This window comes from Cryptomeria japonica, chromosome 8 (assembly GCF_030272615.1).
Source record: "Cryptomeria japonica chromosome 8, Sugi_1.0, whole genome shotgun sequence".
NCBI lineage: Eukaryota > Viridiplantae > Streptophyta > Pinopsida > Cupressales > Cupressaceae > Cryptomeria > Cryptomeria japonica.
The window spans coordinates 404,419,446-404,441,861 of record NC_081412.1 but is presented as its reverse complement, the minus strand read 5'-3'; the positions used below and the strand labels follow the sequence as shown (position 1 = coordinate 404,441,861).

Below are 22,416 nucleotides of genomic sequence, written 5' to 3'. Positions count from 1 at the left end.
AACCAATCAACCACAAAACCATAACATTGAAATTTTTACGTGGAAAAAGTTTCGGGGACATGGACGGAGGGACTTGTACCTGAAGGGAGGAAACGAGTTTCCGTAGAACACTGCTCTTTTATATTAAATAAAAAAATTGAACTATAATAAAAATATTTATTTCCAACTAATAATCTAATCCCTAATAATAATCATCTTTAATAAAACAAAATAAACAGTATCAAAAAATCACTTTGAATTAATTGAAACCATACCCACGAATGTTTTCAGCCTCATTATCAATAAGGAAAAGAAAACTTACATTATACCTTCCTGTCAAAGTTATAAACGGGATGCAAATTTGTTAGCGAAAGAAGCAAATAAAAAAAATCGATTTCTTCCTTTCTGTAAAATTTAATAGTTATATAATTCCTTATACATCCTTCCCATTTTAGACTTACATATCCTTGCACTTTTATATGCTGCAACTGTGTGACGTTACCAATGGTATCAAGGCCATTATTTAAGCTTCCACATCATCCCATGTTCAACTTCAGCTGTGGCAGGTTGCTAATGGTATCGGCGAGGTTATTCAAACTTCCACACCCTTCCAAGTTCAAGTGTTGCAGCTGTGACAGGTTGCCAATGGTATGAGGAAGGCTTTTTAAGCTTCTACACCCTCCCAAGTTCAACTGTTTCAGTTGTGACAGGTTGTCAATGGTATCGGGGAGGTTATTTAAGCTTTTACACTCTGCCAAGTCCAACTGCTGCAGCTGTGACAGGTTGCCAATGGTATGAGGGAGGTTATTTAAGCTTTCACACTCTCTCAAACTTAACAGCTGCAGCTGTGACAGATTGCCAATGGTTTGAGGGAGGTTATTTAGGCGTCTACATCCTGCCAAGGACAAGTGTTGCAGTCCTGACAGGTTACCAATGGTATCTGGGAGGTTATTTAGGCTTCCACACCCTGACAAGGACAAATAACACAGTAGTGACAGGTTACCAATGGTATCGGGGAGATTATTTAGGCTTCCACAACCCATGAAATCTAACTGCTGCACCTGTGACAGGTTGCCAAAGGTATCGGGGAGGTTACATAAATTTCCACACACTTCCAAGTACAGGTGCTGCAAGTTTGTCAGGTTGCCAAAGGTATCAGGGAGGCTATTTAAGCTTCCACACCATTTCAAGTTCAAGTGTTGTAATTGTGATAAGTTGCCGATTGTATCAGGGAGTTTCTGTAAGCTTCCACACTGGAACAAGTTCAAGTACTGCAGATTTAACAGGTTGCCAATGGTATCGGGAAGGTTTGTTAAGCTTATACAACGGTGCAAGTCCAAATGTTGTAGTTGTGCGAGGTTGCCAATGGTATCTGGGAGATTATTTAACCTCGTACACTGACAATTCCAAGTGCTGCAGCTGTGACAGGTTGCCAATGGTATCGGGGAGCTTATTTAAGCTTCCACAAAATCCCAAATTCAAGTGTTGCAGCTGTGACAGGTTGCCAATGGTATCAGGCACATTATTTAAGCTGCCACAACCTCCAAAGTTCAAGTGCTGCAACTGTGACAGGTTGCCAATGGCAGTAGAGACATTATTCAAGCTTTGACACCCTCCCAAGTTCAAGTGTTGCAGCTGTGACAAGTTGCCAATAGTATCAGGAAGGTTATTTAAGCTTCCACACCCTCCCAAATCCAAATGCTGCAACTGTGACAGGTTGCCAATGGTATCAGGGAGGTTATTTAAATTTCCACACTGTGCCAACTCCAAGTGCTTCAGCTGTAACAGTTTGCCAATGGTGTCAGGGAGGTTATTTAATATTCCACACCCTCCCAAATACAGATGCTGCAGCTCTGATAGGTTGCCAATGACACTAGGGAGGTTATTTAAGCTTGCACACCCTCCCAAGTTCAAGTGCTGCAGTTTCATAGTAGGAAGTGAAAATAGGGAGGAAATAGCAATGTTGTCAACGCCAGGGCAGGACTGTAGTTGCATAGTCTTCAATTCCAAACTGGTACCTGCAAAGGAGTGACGTCGCTTCCTTTTTGCTCTGTTAATCCCAATATCAAGCCGACAATCTTCCATCCTCAACCATATCAAATCTGGAGGAAGCATGGCTAGTGTGTCTTTTGTCATGCCTTCAATTGACAGATTCTGCAAATGAAGATAACGAAGACCAGGTCTGAAAAGAATTTCAAGCCTTTGTGGATTGCCTCCATCAATTCGAAGGCGAGAGCAATTGACTTTGTTGGAAATGATGCGTAAATGCGAAGCCTCCCATAGTCGGGTATGCTCTTTTTCTTTTTCAGTAATAATTCGCCCCATATCTCGCAAATGATCATGCATATCAAATATACCTTTTCCATCAATCTTTATCAATGACTTCATTGAAAGATTATTGAGAGCAGTGTCTACCATTCTGTACAAGGATTTCCAGAAAATGATGGGATATGCTTTTTCTTCTCCAATAAAGAAGCAAGCAATGTCAAGAAATATTTCTTTTTCCTCATCCCTGAGAGCTTTATAACTGATATAAAGCCTGTCAAGAATATCTGGATTGAGGATAATGTTGTCAAGAGCTTCCTTCCAGCAACCTAAGTCATTCTGCTTATCATACAAGAAGGATCCAATCACTTCCAATGAAAGAGGATGCCCCTTACAAGCTTCCACAATTCTTTTGGACAGATCTTCGAAACCTGGACTTGGATCTGCTCTCAGAAAAGCGTACCAACAAAATAATTGGAGGCCTTCATTTATCTCCAATCCACAAATCTCATGGATACCTTCGGGTGAGACCTGAGCAACATTGAGAACGTGTTTGTTTCTAGAAGTTATAATAACTCTGCTTCCAGAGCACAGCCAGTTCCCAACCAAAGCATTCAACTGTTCAACAGCATCCACATCATCTAAAATCATCAGCACACGTTTGCTTCCCAAACGATCCCTGAACAAAGATATGCCCTCATCAACATTGTCCACTTTTTCACCATAATTGGTTAAATCCTTGAGAATTTTATTCTGCAATTTTCTAAGGTCTCTAGGTTCTGCAGCAGTGGCGCGAATATTAGATATGAAAGAAGCAGCTTCAAAATTAGTATAAATTTGATTGTACACTGCCTTGGCAACTGTGGTCTTGCCAATACCACCAATGCCCCAAATTCCAACTTTAACCACCTCATCCCCTGAATTAAGATTTAATTTCTGAACAATAGCATTCTTGAGGCTGTCCATTCCCACCGGATGCTTGGCAACTTCTAACGGCACTCTGCCGAGTGTCTTGATCAGGTCATTCACAACTGTTTTTACCAGCCGAGCTTCGTAGCTGCAATGGTCACAGTATGTCCATAACTAGAAATAAAATTACAAAATTAAGATACAATTCTTAATATATTAATATATTGTTAAAAATTAAATAATATATTTGAAAAATCATTATACTAAAGGCTGGGAGGAGGTAAAGATGTTGCTCATTATTTCACAACTAAATAAGCAAAACATTAATATTAGACTATAATTTTAAAGGAAAAAGTTAACTAAAATTTTTATATTATCTTATATAAACTGTCTATTTTTTATTTAAGTATTTTTATAAAAATTGCAAAACTATCTATTTAAAAAACCTTAATTTTTTTCATCCATTACGGTCAGGGCCATGGGGAAATTTTCCATAATAAAGAGTCATTTTAACCTTTTTCCATGGAAGTACTAAACACTTTTGAGGAATACACTTTTGGTAAATTGACTAATTTGCATCAATGCTTCTGCCACGTAACTCCTTTATGGGTGGCTCTTTAGTAAATCAGCGATATGTGATGTAGGCATCTTTTAGAGAAAATTGAAACAGCCTTGGTCACAGACTGGGTGAAAATTATGGACAAGAAATCCTCAATGAGATGAAGCATGCATGATGGTTCCCAAAGATGACTTCCTCTCATGAGAAGAATTGAAAAATACTTACTGGGTAGCCATGTTTAAGTTTTAGGAATATTCCTTGGGAGGAGATATGATAAGTATTTGGTCACAGTTCAGGTATATGAATATCCTCTTCACAACAGTGACATGACTCTTTTTCCCTCTAAAATTAGAAATAGAACTAATAAAAGAAGATAACAAATGTATTTTGAAAATAGTAAACTAAAATAGAGTTAAGTATGTAATAACAGATATATTATCTCTTGTTTATTTATGCCTAGTTTATTGTGCCTCTCATATCTTCTCTAATACATTGTCTTCCCTCAATTGGAGAGATGTTCATTCTAATTTTTATGTTTTCTCTTATGCTTGTTTACTTCTCCCTCATTGCTTTTCTTTCTTGTAGGGCTTCCTTCATGTGTTTTCTTATGCCTACCACATTTGTTTCTCATTGTCTCATTTCTTTGTACTCTTATATTTATCCTTGTGATTTTCCATACCACAATATTTGTCTATTTTACTTCCCATGATTATTCACCTATGCTCCTACCTTTCAAACTTTTTGATCACCATCACAAGCTTATGATACTTTTCCTTGCCCACAAGTTTATGCTATCTTACTTAAATGTGTCTTCTTGTGCCCTTATATTATGCCTAGTTGGCTTCTACATTCATTGCTCACAACTTATGTTGTGATATTGTTCTTTCATTAGTATATTACCCTACTACAATGATGGCAGCATGCTTGCTCATGCTATATTGTGCTTCCATTACCATGTATTTCACCTGATGCTATCCGATTAGATTAGCCCACCTTCTCCACTCCTCCCTTGATGTCATTACTTGCCCTTTTACATTAGACAACATTACATTTTTGCCCTTGTTATTTTTGGATTATTACTATATCTATGTTACTACTAGAAACCAATTGTCCTATCTCAACCATTGTGTGGTCATGTATCAAGTGGGTGCCACATTGGAGGAATACACTTAGACTAGTGTCCTATATATTCATTTAGAGTTCCCACACCACCATTCCATTTACACGTGTTAGGAACAACCTTATTGTTTGATGTCATCTCAAATCCATGTGCTTACCATGCATATCAATCAACATGCTTTACCTACTCATTACACACTTCATTTATTATAGTTATTATTTCACAATATTTACTTATGTACATGTTTATCTTACATTTATATGTAATGTGCTATATTTTACCTCTCCTTCAATTCCTTGTGACCTATTCCTGCAAGCAACTGTAGGAGGCAATATTTTATGGCTAACACTCTTATGTTGATTTGACAAAAAGATTCATTTACAATGTCTAGATGGATCAATGATCATGTGACATGGTAGTGCCTAATGTGTCATGAGTCATGACATCCACACCCATTGTGTCAAGAAAAACATTATTTCTTATGTACAAGAATATTATTTGTAACCCTACTCTCTCCTCATTTCTCTCACATGATTCAAAAATAATAAATTAATTATAGTTGTTCTTATCTTTACAAATGCAATGGAAGCAAGTAATTGTATTTTTTTTGTTCTATAGGTTCCCCTCAAGCACACATGCCAAGGATGCATAGTGCATGATGAGATCTAGAGGGTATTACCCCACATCTGTGTGGGATGGCTCTTGCACCTATAAAATTGACTCTTGAAATTTAAGTGTTAAATTAAAATTTGCCCTCTCAATTAATTTCTTGTTGCATACATTGAAATGATACAAGTTTTACATGATTTATTATTTTCTTTATATTTAAAGTCATTCAGCATGCATCATTTAATATCTAGAAAATCAATGAATATAATTCACATCTAAGAAAAGTATTTGAGGAATGGTTCAATTGAAAGTTAAAGAAGAATCAAATTATGCATCACATAATTATACAACATTTGCATAAATAAAGCGTTGTCCTTAATAAATTCCTAGTTATAAAGTCAATCGTATCAAGAGGGCCAATTCAAGAGAGCATTACAATTATAATCGAAAGATTTACCTGAAGTATTTAAATAATTCTAGTCCTTAAGAATTAGAGAAGAGCAATATTTGAGGAAAGTTAAAAAGTAAAAATTTAAAATTTATTAGATCAAATTCATTACTCATAAGATTGGTCCATTCCCACGTAAATGACCAATATTTGTGGATTAGACCCCCAAAAAGTTAATGAGGTATTCTGACTTAAAGGATAAGTATGAAGAAAGAGGAACTAAATTCTATCCTCAAGAAAGTGGAATTCTAATGCCTTATAAAAGTCATCTTTTGAAATTTAATAGATTAAATTCATAACTGATAGGGTAGGTCCATTCTCACGTAAATGACCAATATTTGTGGATTAGACCCCCAAAAAGTAAATGAGGTATTCTGATTTAAAGGATAAGTATAAAGGAGAGGAATTAGATTCTATCCTCAAGCAAGTGGAAGTCTAATGTCTAATGAGGTATTCCGATTTAAAGGATAAGTATAAAGGAGAGGAATTAGATTCTATCCTCAAGCAAGTGGAAGTCTAATGTCTAATGAGGTATTCCGATTTAAAGGAGAAGTATAAAGAAAGAGGCACTAGATTCTATCCTCAAGCAAGTAGAATTCTAATGCCTTATCAAAATCATCTTCTCTATTTGTTCTATAGTTAAGTGCCCTACCTTGCATGTATTTTCTTAGACTGGCATTTAATATTTTTAAATCATCCATATATATCGCTAGATATTAAATTCTTGGTTGATTCACACTTAGTTGTATGTATATTTCATTTTATTAACCTTTAGGTTAAGCTAGATATTAAATTAATCCATTGAATTACACTTAGTTATAAGCATATTTCATTTGATTATGCCTCTAGTTGAAGCTAGATTTTAAATTAATCTAGGTTGATTTACACTGTTGTATGTGATGGTATGATGAAAAAATAAGTATCTGGTCAACTATTGAAAGGGGGGTGAATCAGTAGATAGAAAAACTGATAATAAACTTCACCAATCAATCTCTCAAAGTAAACTTAGAATAATAACTCTGTCAAGATAAAAACTCATAAGATAAAACGTTTGTTTGTTACAACAAATTAACAATAAACAACTTCTTCATTTCTCAATGCTTCTGGTTATCATGACTTATCAAAATAGTTAAGTAGTTAAGTAAATCAACCAAGAAAACATTCACCACTTGACACAAATATTTTTTGACCTGGAAACCAAAATAGGTAAAAACCACGGTGAGATGAGACTCACGAGATAACTATCTGAACTCTTCTGAAGTTCACCCTGTTAGAAGCCTAGTCTATTAAAGCTTTACAAAAAGTCTTGTTAAAAACTGATCCTGTTAGGAATCACCTGGTTAAGGGATTGACTACAAATGTCTTGTTAGAGGCAATACTCTGTAAAGAGTAACCTCGGTAGAGGATTTCAAAATCCAATCTAATGGACCACCTTGTTAGAGGATTTGAATAGCACCAAACTTGTTAGAGCTTACCCGGTTAGGGGATTTCAATTCTGCTGTAATTGTTAGAAAACAACAGGAGTTTGTTGATCTCTCTGAATAACACTACACTTGCTTGATCAGATCCATTTCATGCTCCTATTTGCCTTCACTCAAACTGCAGATACATCATTTGGTTTGGCAACCACACACTCAACTGAACTGTGTCTATCTCTTTGCCAACTCCATAAAACTAAACAACTTCATCACCCTTAGATACAAATCAATCAGGTCGGTAACACAACAAAGACCTAACTCTCATCGAGATTACAAACAAATTCGGTTCAAGTATAACTGTTGGATTACATAGCAATCTCTGCACATCAATCAAAAAAACCTTGATCGCTCCTTGATCACCGCTTCATTGAACTTAGTAACTCATCGCGCACTTTGCATTAGATGCAATACATTTGCTCATTCTCTAGACAAAAACCGTTACAACAACTCGTCAAAATCTCTTGGAATTGTCTTCATACAATAATCATGTGTGTCATCATCATTACCGCTCATCATCAGATCATAAACCAATATAACCAATTCACCAAACTTAATCGGTTAGGGTTTATCAAAAACAACAGGTAGGGTTTACCAGGTTACAACAATAGATAAAGTTTACACCGGTTACCAATTCACTCCACAAATTCTTTCTACCAGTTACAGTAACAATATTACAATAATATCAACAATATCATTACCCGTTTATTGACATCAATAACATAACATATCATTAATGCAATCTTCATGCAAATGCCAAAAATATGCATTTCTTTGACTAACTTGGATATGTATAGGAAAATGTTATTATCCTTTATAAAAAAAGTAACTTTTGCTTATGGATGTTGCTACCACCAATTTATTGTCTTATTTGGCGGTGCTTTAAGAAACTAGCCTTATCTTTTATAAATTAATTGCAGCAACATTAAGACCATGAAAAAAAGTCACTTGTTATGGAAAGATGATTTTTTTTTAAATAAAATTATGTTGTGTATATTTATACATTTTAAATTTTAATGATTAAATTATAAATTCTAAAACTTTAGATGGGGCAATGGATTTGGTATAGTCAATATCAAATTATTGATAGTTTGCAAGTTTCAAATCTATTATATAGTTTTATTTCTATGACAAAAAATTAGAAGTCAATTCTTTTAAGTCTATTTTCTCATGACTTCATTTTGGTTAAACATACTCTTTTAACATCTAAAGACAAAGCACGTGAATAAATTTTTCAAATAAGAGAGTTTTAGCCCCTAGCATCTAGACAAATTGAACTATTGGGATAAGATTATGATCAAAACATTCCAATTTTTTCTATCTATTTCTAATTTTTTTAATTTTAACTTATTTAATAATATTAACTGGAAAGAGAAAAAATTAAATAAATTGATTTATTTCGACAGTGATTTGTTGTTATAAACCACTTGATTGAATGCAATGATCAAGACCATTAGTTTTGAAGAGTTTATATAACATTTAGGAGCCTCTTTTACATTTGAATTTGAGTTATAACAGTTAAAAAATTAAAAGTTAATTAAGATCTATAATATTTGAGATCAATGTCTATTATCCCACCTTATTAATATTGTGAAAGTTGAATGTAACACATATCTTGTGAAACTTCTACAAGTTGAGTCTACTGTCCTAATATTTCTTATGGCAAGACTGACTTTGTAAGTTGATAAAATTTACAGTAATAGTTTTAATCTTGAGACTTAAATTGAAAATGTCAAAAAAATATATTTGATTCATAATGATTAATCAATGATAATTTCTTTATCTTTATTCTGAAATTCTAACTACAAGAAGATTTAAAAATAATAATTTGAACAGAAATAAATTATTAAAAAATATATATATTTAAAAAATAATAGTAAAATAAATTAAGAACCCTATGCAGTGGCTGTGGAGATACAGATGACATCTATCATCATGAAATAATAAATAGAAAATAACAAAAGCAAGCAGAAAGGGCGGTGCATTACTTACCCTTGAGCCATATCCATGGACCAGCCTGAGCGATCACAGATCTGCAAAAGAGCATTCTTCCACTCATCCACCTCCTCTGTTGGGTGTCGATTTGGATGACTATAATGTTTTAGAAATGACTGCTTATAAGGGCTGTCATTCCCTTGAGGATATCTAACATGAGTTGGATCCACATAATAAAAGAAAGGAATAATCAAGTCATCAGTCCTCAACATTGCGGCGGCCTCCTTGAGACACCATGCTGACTCTGCATAGCCTCTGGAAAAAATAGGAACGCGTATGGCACTGCTCTTGATTGCTTCTTCCAAGCTAGGCCAAATCTCTTCTCCCTTTTCCAATTTTTCGTCATCTTTATAGACGTTCAGTCCTGCTGCGGAAAGGGCTTCAAATAGATGATCGACCAGAGTCTTTCTGACATCTGGTCCCCTGAAACTCAGAAACACATGATACGTCTTCTTGCCTATTAGGGCAAGCTTAGTTGTGGGAGGCCTGTATTGTTGTTCCATCTTAGAGCTGGATTTGAAGAGAGGATAGAAAGAAAACAGAGGATGGAACCCTAAATCTCAGATCTTGAATATAACCACACTAGGTAATGATTCTCTCCGATCTCACATTAAATACTGCAAGCGTGCCTACTTTCACTAACTTCTGCGGCACTGCAGGCGTGCCCAAATTTTCTATGCATACGAAAAGAAATTTTGCGAATGCTAATAGTTAGATTGAAAGTTTCAACGATCATGGTCTACACTAATGGTTATTTCTTAATTTTTTTAAAATTTCTGAATATTCTTTTCTTTCATTTAATTGTAATTAGGTAAATTGAACTATTCTTTTATCTAATTATAATTAGGTAAATTGAAAGGTTCAATGATCATGGACATAGTTTTTAAAGCAAATTATTTAGTGTTGGTGCAGATTATGTAATTGTTATTTTTATTTATTTTTTTTGAAATTTTGGATTGTTCTCTTATTTAATTGTAATTAGGTAGATTGAAAGGTTTAATGATTATGGTCATATTTTATAAAGAAAATTATTTAGTGTTGATCCATTAAATTATGTAATTCTTATTTCTTATATTTTTTAAAAAGAATTGAATGCTCGCTTATTTAATTGCAATTAGATAGATTGAAAGATTCAATGATCATGATCATGGTCTATACAAATATTTCAAAAAACAGTATATAATTTATAAATTTTTATGTTTAATTTAGAAAGATCAATAAATTTCTATGTTAATCATTTTAGTCATAAATTCAAATTGAGCTTATAATTTTATTATAATCCTACCAATATGATAGCTTTGGCTACATTAATCATGCAAGTTAGATTCTATTATAATGTATTTATTATTAAAAGTTTCTAATTTATCATATAGATGTGAATTTTCTATTTATATTATGTTTATTAAGAGTTAAACAAATATTTTTAAAATAATATATATTTTTTAATATTTAGTTTAGAAAGATCAATAAGAATTTTTATGTTAATAATTTTAATCATAAATTCAATTTGGGCTTAAATTTTAGTCATAAATTCAAATTGGGCTTATAATTTTATTATAATCCTACCAATATGATAGCTTTGGCTACATTGATCATGCAAGTTAGATTATATTATAATGTATTTATTATTAAAAGTTTCTAATTTATCATATAGATGTGATTTTTCTATTTATATTATGTTTATTAAGAGTTAAACAAATATTTTTTAAATAATATTTTTTTTTCAATATTTAGTTTAGAAAGATCAATAAGAATTTTTATGTTAATAATTTCAATCATAAATTCAATTTGGGCTTATAATTTTATTATAATCCTACCAATATGATAGCTTTGGTTGCATTGATCATGCAAGTTAGATTCTATTATAATGTATTCATTTAAAATAAAATGTATTGGATGTCAACATTTTGGGTTTCATGATAAATTAAGCAATAAATTTTATTTCGTTGATTTGTGTTTGAGTCCTAAATGGGAGGTATACTTTTATTCTAATTTTTTTTCCTAAATATATTTTATTTTAAACACAACATATTTAATGTATATTTTTTATATGATGAATTGGTATAATAATTATTAGGATTACAATCAAATTTTAACACTAGCCCTAACCTTAACTAATTGAAATCTAATTGAATTGTAATACTAAATCAAATCCTTATTCAACCCTAACCCAAATAATATTCCTATAATGGTAACCATTATTATGACCTAACATCAACCCTAACCCTAAATAATCATAATTTAACTCTAACCCTAACCCTAAACCCTACCATAATCCTAACCCTAAGCTTTAACCCCAACCATGTGCCTAACCATGATGTAAACCCTAACCCTATCCATGATCTAAACCATAGCCCTAAACCCTAAGTCTAACCATAATCCTAACCCTAATTGTAACCCCAACCATGATGTAAAATATAATCATAACCATAATCCTAACCATAACCCTAAATCCTAACCCTAATGATAATCCTAACCCTAACCCTTATCCTAATCCTAATCCAAACCTAACTGGATAACCCTTATAATAAATCTTAGTCCTAACCTTAACGCTAATCATGATGTAGAGCCTAATCCTAACCTTGATGCTAAATCCTAACCCTAACCTCAATCATGATCTAAACCTAACCCTAACCATAATCCTATCCCTAATTATATCCCTAACTTTAACCTAACCATTACCCTTAACCCTAACCCTACCAATAATCCTTAGTCCTAACCCTTCAACCTAAACCATAACCCTAACTCTAACTTTAAACTTAAACCCTAACCTTAAGCATGATGTAAACCTAACCCTAATCATATCCCTAACAATACTCCTAATCCCTAACCCTAACCATAATAATAACCCTAACCTTAATACTAACCCTAACCCTAAATATGATGTAAACTCTAATCATAATCCTAATAACCCTTACCCTAATCTTAACCCTAACACAAACCATGGCACTAAACCCTAACCCCAACACTAACCATAACATTAAACCCTTACGGTAACCTTAATCATAACCCTTACCCTAAAGCCTAACCCTAACCATAATTTTAACTCTCAACATGTATGTAACCCAAACCTTAAACCTAACCCTAACTATAATTCTAATCCTAACCCTAATCCTTAACACAAACCATAACCATTTAACTCTTACCATAACCCTTACTATGATGTAAACATTAACCCTAACCATATTTCTAAGCCCTAACTCTAAACATAATTCTAACCCCAACCCTAACCATGATGTAAATCCTAACCCTAACCCTAATCCTCTCACTAACCATTATGTAAACCTAACCATGGTGCTAACCCTAAACCTGACCTAACCATGATATCAACCCTAACCCTAGCCATAACTCTAAATGTGTGCTCAAAAAGTGTGGAATCTGCAAAAGAGAATCAAACAACATCAAACACACACATGATAACATTATGTTAGAGTTAGAAATCAAAATATAAACTAAACTAAGTTAGCTTCAAAATCAAGAACCCCAAGCACATCTCATGTTCCTCTACCTCCAAGGATCTTCAAGATTCAAGGTGGCTCTCACTTGGAAGAGCACTTGATCTTTTAGATGTCAACCTAAAGAACGAGATTGAAGGATATGCCAAGATCAAAATGAATGCAACTAAGATCCTAGCTAGATGATCAAATGATATGAAAAGATGGAATGCAAGATATGAGGCTAAGATTGATTCCAAATTGAAAGCTTAGGTGTGCTAATTAAACTAACATGGAGATTGATATGAAATTGATATACAATGGCTATGAATTAAGCTAGCATGATACTATCAACACATGATGAAAGCTAAACTAGTATGCAACTAAGATGATCTAAGTGCTTGAAGATGACAAATTGAGCTCCTTGATAACCTGCAAAATGACTATAAGTTCGATGCAAAAGATGATCGATCCTAAGATTGAAGAAATGGGCTTTATTTATAGAGAAAATAGAGAAATGGATGGCCAAGATTGAGCAATCTTAACAAGGACTAGGATTGAAAGTTATCAATCCATGAGGGGGATTCAATCCAATCCCAAGTTGACAAATGTCACCTTGAGATGGCTTGAGAGGATTCTTAGCAAGCATTAGATGCTGAGTAAGCATTAGGGATAACCTCAAGGGATGACATCATTGGATAATGCTATTATCCAAGGGAGCATGCTATTGTCCAAGAGGTAAACTCTTGTGCAAAGTTGAGGGATGGCCAAAGGGACAACCGTCATGGGATAGGGTGATGTCTTGTAAGAGGCATTAAATGCCTTTGAAGACTTTGGAGGTTAACTTGTTCGAAGGTAGATAACCTTCAAAGCTTTTGTCAGAGCCTTCAAGTTTGGAAGACTCAACAAGTTAACTTGTTGAAGAAGGTAAAGTCTTCAACACATTTTGAAGACTTTCCCCAAATTTGGAGAAGTGACTCCCCCAAATTTAGGGATGTGACATGATTACAGGAATTAGGCTAGTTAATGAGGAATTAGAGGGGTTCTAGAAGAATACTAGCATGCTAATAGAAAATGTAGGAGAATGCAAGTGGAGGGAAATAGGCATTTTTAGATAAAATAAAAGATTTATTTTAGCCAAAAGGGGTGCAACTTGCATTTGTAGGATTTTGCAAGTGGGGGGACTATTCACAAATAAATAATGATTTATTTAAATGCAAAGGGTTTTTAATCAAATGTAAATTCAATTAAAACGAAAAAATGGGGTTTTAATTAAATAAATAAGATTTATTCAATTAAATGGCTAAAGGGTACTTAATCAAACCTTAGTTTAATTAATAGGTTAGGCTAGAAGAAAAGGATTTTAATCAAATCTTTAATTTGATTAATAGGTTGATTGGAAGAATAGGGATATTAATTAAACCTTATTCTAATTAATAGGCGAATAAATGATGACTAAATGAATAAAATTCATTTAATTAGTTGCGCAAGTTTTAGGTGTCTACATTTTGCCACTCTTTGAAGTGACGTGTGACCACATGTTGATTCAAAGAAAACTGCTCGATATGTCACCAAGATTCTTGATATGGTGTTGATGTCAAAATTGTCGATATGAAGCCCTGGATATGAAGAATTGATTTGATATGAGATTCGATGATAGAACTAATGTCGATATGGAATTGATATGGAATTGATGTCGATATGCCCCCTTGGGAGATAGATTGAGAAAATTATGATTTTCAATGCAATGTCACAATGCATGACAATTTTTGAAATTTTTGGATGATTTTAGATTTTTTGAATTTTTTAAATTTTTTTATGTTTTGGAATTTTTGGAATTTTTTGATTTTTTTTGGAATTTTTAAATTTTTTGATATTTAACTATCAATAAATGTTATTAAAAAGAATAGATTAAAATGATGAAGAGACTAGGTGGGCATAGCGCGTACATGCCCCGCACGTCCACCGAGGCACCACAGTCGCCTGCGTCGACATGGGCTATATAAACCCTCAAGGGCCCATTTCCACTTCATTTGTGCACTTGGCATTTGGAGAGTGGAGCTTGGAGAGGAGAGAAGAAATAGACCCCCCTATCACAAGCATCGATTTGAGCGAGTTCAGCGCTACCAGCGACCAGCGGAGTATGGCCCACCAGTGAGTTCGATCTTCTAACCCTCTTTTCTGAATTTTTAGCTAGATTTTCATGTTTTTAGGTTAGATTTTTCAAGTTTTTTGCTGTTATGATAGTTTTTTTTCCATTTTTTTTTAATGTTTTAGCGCATATGTTAGGTTGCAAAGCGCATTTGCCGTACGGCATAGTGCATTTGATTTTTCTCGTAGATGTGCAAATTAGATTTTTGGGTTCATTAGGATGTTTTGCACCTTGTTGATGTGTTGAAATTGGTCGATTGCATCCATTGAGATGCGATATTGTTGAATGTTGGTCTATAGTCGATATGGGTCTTGATTCAATATGGGTCGAGATGATATGGTTGAAATTCGATATGGGTCATGTTGGTATGGATCTTGATTGTCGATATGAGTCAAGTGTCGATAAGGTTCAATAGTCGGTATAAGTCAAACTGATTCAATATAGGTCAAACTGATTCGATATGGGTCAAACTAATTCGATATGGGTCAAACTTGTCGATGTGGGTCAAACTTGTCGATATGGTTCAAACTTGTCGATATGGGTCAAACTTGTCGATATTGGTCAAACTTGTCGATATGGGTCAAACTGATTTGATATGGATCAAACTTGTCGATATGGGTCAAACTTTTTGTTGATAGGATGCTTGATATGTGTCATGGACTAATTGATTCAACTAATTGCGATATGATACTTGATTTGATATGATGCTTTGATTTCGATATGATACTTTGATTTTGATATGAGACTTTGATTTCGATATGATTCTTTGATTTCGATATGATACTTTGATTTCGATATGAGACTTTGATTTCGATATGATTCTTTGATTGTGATATGATACTTGGATTTCGATATGAGACTTTGATTTTGATATGATTCTTTATTTTCAATAGGATACTTTGATTTCGATGTGATACTTGGATTTCGATATGATTCTTTGTTTTCGATAGGATACTTTAATTTCGATATGATACTTGGATTTCGATATGAGTCTTTGATTTCGATATGATGTGCAATGTCGATATGATAGGTTAAAGTAAACCCACTTAGTTGTCAAGAGTGTTTGATTTGGAACTCTTTGTGTGATATCATGATTGTCGTCACTTTGATAGGTGCCCCTTTTTGATTGAGTGTTGATGCTTGATTGCTTAGAATAGATAGAACTGATATGGTACTCATGTGTTGATATAGGCAAACTTAGGTGTTATCCAGCTTCGAGAGCGATATTTGAAGACACTCTCCATGCAAGGACGATTGACTAATGATGATTGAGCGGTGCTCGAGGCTTGCGGATTGATACACCTGCTACACATGCCTTCCTCCTAGAAGAATAGAGCACTTTTGATGGCATTGGTTGAGCGATGGCACGGTGATCATAACACCTTTCACTTGCTGATAAGAGAGATCATAGTCACTCCTAAGGATGTTTATCGGATTCTCTGGATTCCAATCACCAGCGAGCTAGTAGTATATGATGTTGAGGAGGTTAGCAGGACCGACACACTGCAAGAGATCATTTTTTATGATCCCCACATTGTTGGACATTCAATGGCTTGGTAGGATATGGTAGAAAGATATGCCCCACTCCCCTCAATTGTAGTTGTATTGGTAGGTGGTTTCCTTTTGCTAGGTAGGAGATCACATGGGTTATCAATTGGATGGGGCCATGTGCTTCGGTGGATGGTGCGAGAGCGGACCCATTATGCATGGGGGATATGAGTTTTGGCCCACTTGTATCATGATTTACACCAGATAGTATATGGCAGGGATTGGGGGTCTAGTCTAGCAGCAGGTTGCTCATTGCTTCAAATTACGATGTGGGAGCATATAGCTATTACTCACCCCATTATTCAGAGATCTCGAATAGTTGGGTACCCATATTTGTACATGTACAGACAAACAACTTCTCAGCCTATGCTCAGGAAGCTAGAGTATTGGAGGCGTGTTCTAGATGACATGGATGTAGTGGTCTGGCGCCCATACTTGGATTGTGAGCCATGGCCTGAGGATGCCACAGAGGTTCCAGTTTTTCTACACAGAGGTTCCAGTTTTTCTACAAAGCAGATATTTGATTGGGCGGATGCCCTATGTAGTAGAGAGATTCCTCTTGTCTCGAGTATATCAACAGTGTGGTCGACCACAACCGATGCCACAGGGGACAACCTTGTACGCGAGAGTGTACAAGGAGATAGCAGAGTGGGGGCCACCATTAGATTACGCCACAAACTGTGCAAAGTTCCACTCTCTTCCTTTTGTTGTTTGGGATACGAGGTCGACAGTGATTGATGTGGGAATGCACCAGGATTATGCCCTATATTTGACGAGCCATAGTTTCCCTCGATTGACAAGGCTAAGAGAGTCGGTACCACCACTAGAGGAGGTTGATGATGGTGATGGTGATGGTGATGGTGATGGTGTTGGTGCTCGTGCTGGTGCTGGTGGTGGCGATAGAGGATGACGAGGGGGCCGATGGGGCCGAGGTGTAGAGAGAGGGAGGAGAGGCCGAGGGGGAGATCGGGGAGTAGGCCGAGGCAGAGGACAGTTGGACCGAGGTGAGGATGGTGGCAGGGATGATGTGACTAGGTGGTGAGGGGTAGGGGTGGTGGTTGGTGACAAATGCTAGGTCGAGGAGGGCCTATACAACCAGAGGTTGTAGCAGCAGTTGGAGGCGGGGATGAGGAGGAGAGCTCTAAGGGTGAGGGATCTGATGAGGAGACGGAGTCAAAGGAGTTGGGTGGTGGGATGGTAGGATTGGGTGGCATGGGATTTGATGTAGAGGAGGAGAAGGAGGAGGATGTTCAGCCTTTGATACGACGGAGGAGGATAGAGATGCCCCCGCCAACCAGAGGACAAGCGAGTTCCTCATAGGTACCAGCAACACATGACTCGCAGCTGCCACGACCTCCCTCGGTTTGGATTACAATTCCCTAACACCAACAACAGGCACAGATAGCAGAGTTACAGTCCTTGGTGGAGATCTTGCAAGCATAGTTGGTAGAGGCATAGAGTCGGATAGATCGGATACAAGGAGTCCAGACTCAGCTTGTCCAGGCTTAGGGACAAATTGCTCATCTACAGCCGCAGGATGCTCAATTGACTACTGAGCGAGATATAGAGATACAGTGGCGGGGCCGTGCAGAGGAGCTTTCTTAGTCCCTATAGCAGACTGTGACATAGGGTGCCACTACTGAGAGTATTAGGACTCTCGTTTATCAGACTGACAGGGCAACATACTACAGGACTTTTTACTTTCAGGTCGTGCCCCCGAATCAACGTGCCCCTAGCTATGATGCCAGTTCTCAGCGTGGGGGCTCCCAAAGACGAGGAGCCAGCGAGGGTGTCATGGGTCCTAGGAGAGATCCTCCTAGTGGTGATGCAAGTGCAGGTAGTTCTTGGGCCAGGCAGACAAATTCAGGAGGCAACCACTCTTAGCCTCCTCCTTGATGATGGTGTACCCTTGATGTACTTTGTTATTATATACACACATCATTGTATTTTTTATGACTCCCTCAATATGTATATTATTGCATTTTGATTGATTTGATATGATACACATTGATCAATTTATAGATGTTGATGTCTCTTGATTCATGTACCTTGTTATTGATGTGATGTCAAGGGACTTTGGACATTTATTGTTTCACTGATGATTTGTTTTGACTTATATCTTTGATTTTCCTTTGGATCAGCATGGGTCACACATGTGCATGATGATATGATACTAGATATGCTTCTACATGTTATGGATGCCTTTATTTGATGAGCTATATGATATGCATGATCTATATGACTTTTGCTTTGATAATGCAGATGATTGCCTATGTGATGTGTGTGATGATGTGATTTTATGACACTATGATCGATATGTTTTGAAGGTGATATTCTTAAGATGTTTTGATGATTATGCTTAACTATATGTTTTGCAGGTGATATGCTTAAGATGTTTTGATGATTATGCTTAATGAATGTGTTTTATGATTTATAAATATGATGAATGTATGCCTTTTATTGTGTTGCTAAATGCAATGCATGAATGTACATGGATGAATATGTGAATGCATTTAACATGTTTTTGTTCTTTTTGTATGTTTTTTATTTGATATGGTAATGTTCATGTATGTGAATGTACTTTGATATGAGATGATAATGATGATGCATCTAATGCAATTTGATTAGGATATGATAATGATGTAAAATGTATCTTGAAAATGAGATGTAAAATGAAAATGATAATGATAATGATATGAGACTATGTGAGATGTATATTGAAAATGAGATGTAAAATGAAAATGATAATGGTAATGATATGAGACTATGCGAGATGTATCTTGGAAATGAGATGTAAAATGAAAATGATAATGATAATGATATGAGACCATGTGAGATGTATTTTGAAAATGATAATGATGTGAAAGTGCAACTAATGCAATGCTTAATATGGTAATGGAACTAATGAACTCTTTAAAATGATATGAAAATGTACATGTAACTAAATGTGATTGGAGCATGATATGAAATGAGCTATGGTAATGTAATGCAATAAAAAGGAAGTCTAATGCAATTTTAACTTGATATGATAACGATAATGCAACCTTAACATGATATGAAAATGATAATGATAATGCAATCTAATGCAACCTTAACATGACATGACAATGTAACTAAATGCACATTAAAATGATAATATGCATGAAGATGAAACTAAATACAGATTAAAATGATAATGATAATTCAGCTAATGCAAAGCTTAATATGAATAGAGCCAAAAGCAATATCCATAATATTAACAATTACAAGAATAGATAAGTCAAACATGAGCCAAATTTCTCTAGCAATAATGCATTCGAAAAAGATGTTTGACAGATTCCTGTCACTTTGCAAACACTACAAATATCATCATTGTGTTGCTCCTTCCTGAAAGGCAACCTATTAAGAGTAAATAGCCAATTGAAACACTTCTTCTTGGGAGCCACGGGGCTGCTCTTCAATATCATGAGCACTTTATGCCACTGTGCAATAGAAAGGTTAGCATGCCAAAAGGAATTGATATGCAATAGAATAGAATCATTATATGCATACCATTATAAACAAATTTAACCTTAACATTAGCAAGAAGAGTACCATCGGACCAAGCAAATGTAAGAAATCTATCCTCACAAACAAAGCACTTTTTTTGGAATCTACAAATCATGATATGCATTTCGAATCATATTATAGGTCCTCTTATTGGAGGCTGGGAGATAAAATTAATTAGAAAGTTCATCCCAGGTAATAAGACAGTCATTAGTAATAATATCTTTAAAACAACATATACCTTTATTAACCCACCTTTTGGCAGAACAACCTTGAGTAAGAGCAAGGGGTTTCGAATTGTGGTAAATATTCCACCAAATAGATCTTTCTCCACATATGAGATCATAATTGTTGGCCCTACTGTTAGAAATCTTGGTCCTAACAACTTCCCATGCTCTCCAAATGGATTTGAAGACAGAGGAGCTCGAGACAAAGACTAGGAAACCACCAACTACTAGGTTGCAAAAGGGGAGGGATTTCTAGGTTTTGGACCCTATGGGAACTGTCATCTTAATGTTATTCCTGATAAGCACCTTCCATGGCTCATTGCCTTCTAGAGCATGGAAGGTCCATTTTTTGCCAAGGCAATGCCTTGCAGTCTGAGGTCCTTCAACCCCTACCTTCTTCTCCATACAACACCAGTCCCACCTCACAGAATGCATCTTCATGTTACCTTTCCCATCCAACCAAAGAAATTTCTTGATGGATTTTTGAATCTCATTAACCTGATAGTTGTCGAACATCCAAACTGATGCATAGTATATATTATATGAGGACAATATCTTCTAGCAGATCTGTAATCTTCCTGCTAAGGACAAATAGTGCTTATCCCACTTATTCAACTTGCCCTCAATATTCCCTCTAATCCACATCCATGTCTCTTTCAGGCAATCAGAGACCAAGAATGGGATTCCCAATTACCTTACCAGTTTTTTAGGTCCACCCCATTGATAGCCCTAATGGTTCAACCGATCAAGTGGTTCATCTTTCCAACCCAGCAAGGTGGACTTGGTTTGAGAAATTTTATCCCTGGAAGCTTCACCAAAGAGTTTGATCTTAAAAACCAAGGATTCCATATTCTGCTTGGAGGCCTATCAAGGAACAATGCAGTATCATCGACAAACTGTATGTTGATCAAATCTAAGTTATCCGGAAGAGAGATTCCTTTGATTCTGGGAGAGAGGTTATTATCTCTCAGTAAGTAGAAGAGAGCATCTGAAGCAATAACAAACAAGGTCGGAGCCAAAGGGCAACCTTGTCTAATGGACCTTCCCAGTTTGATATCTTGTGTTAAGGAAACATTAATTTCAATCTGCGCAGAGGCATCCTTAAGAAGGACTTGAACAAACTAACAAAATTCCTTGGGAAACCCAAATGCCTCTAACATCGTCAAAATAAAACCCCATTCAACTCTGTCATAGGCTTTCTCAAAGTGAAGAAGGAACATAGAAGCATCCTGGTTGGAGATCGTGGCCCACTCCATAGCTTCCCAACTAGTGATAAGGTTCTCAAGGATGTACCTACCCTTTATGAAACCGATTTGGGTGGGGCAGATAAACTTAGGAAGCACATTCTTGAGCCTATGTGCTAGAACTTTAGCTAAAATCTTATATGAAACATTAAGGAGAGTGATGAGATGCTAATTCTTAATTAGAGACTTATCACCATCTTTGGGGAGAAGCTTAATAATGCCCTTATTAATGTCATTGCCAAGTAAACCCTTCATAAGTGCTTCTTCATAGATTTCTAGCAGGTCGTCACATATCCAACTAATGTTAGCCTTGTAAAATTCTATTGGAAGCCCATTAGGGCCCGAAGCTTTGTCATCTTTAAGGGTCCTAATAGCCTTCTCAATTTCCTCCACCAAGATAGGCTTCTTAGGAGCCAAACTATCTTCTTCAGAAATTCTCTTGGGGATAAGGCTCCTACATGTCTCTCTAGTAGTCTAGGAGGAGGGCAAATTTTTAGAGGAGAACAACTTTTGATAGAGTAGTAGGAACTCCCCTTTGATACCATCTAACTAAGAAACTTCTTTACCATCAACCCACAATCTATCTACTTTTTCTTTGCATTGCTTATGTCTAAGTAAGTTGAAGAAAAATTTAGATCCTTTATCATCTAGCTATAACCATTGTGTTTTGGCTCTAACTATAGCAACCCCCCCCCGCACCTTAGTCTATAGAAGCCTCCTCATATTATCTCTAGCCTGCACCACTGAATGAGAAAACTCAAGGTCACTAGGTTTTTTTTGGATCAACTCCTCTGCATTATGTAGCTTTTCAGTGAGAAGTCTTTCCTCATATCTGTAATCTTTTGCTTTTTTTCTGACCAACAGTCAAGTAAACATTGCCACCCATTGACATTCTTAATCCATCTGCTAATGTGGGACTGTGAGTCT

At 35.7% G+C, this 22,416-nt stretch overlaps 1 protein-coding gene across 1 annotated transcript in view; it reads right to left on the bottom strand.

Moving 5' to 3' along the window:
- Positions 1 to 352: 352 nt before the first annotated feature.
- Positions 353 to 22,416, bottom strand: part of LOC131079475 (disease resistance protein RPV1) — a 77,760-nt gene continuing 55,696 nt past the window's right edge. Inside the window, 3 exon segments of the mRNA XM_058017439.2 lie at positions 353 to 1,355; positions 1,357 to 3,301; positions 9,357 to 9,918. Coding sequence (XP_057873422.2) covers positions 516 to 1,355; positions 1,357 to 3,301; positions 9,357 to 9,918 — 3,347 coding nt within the window. The 3' untranslated portion in view covers positions 353 to 515.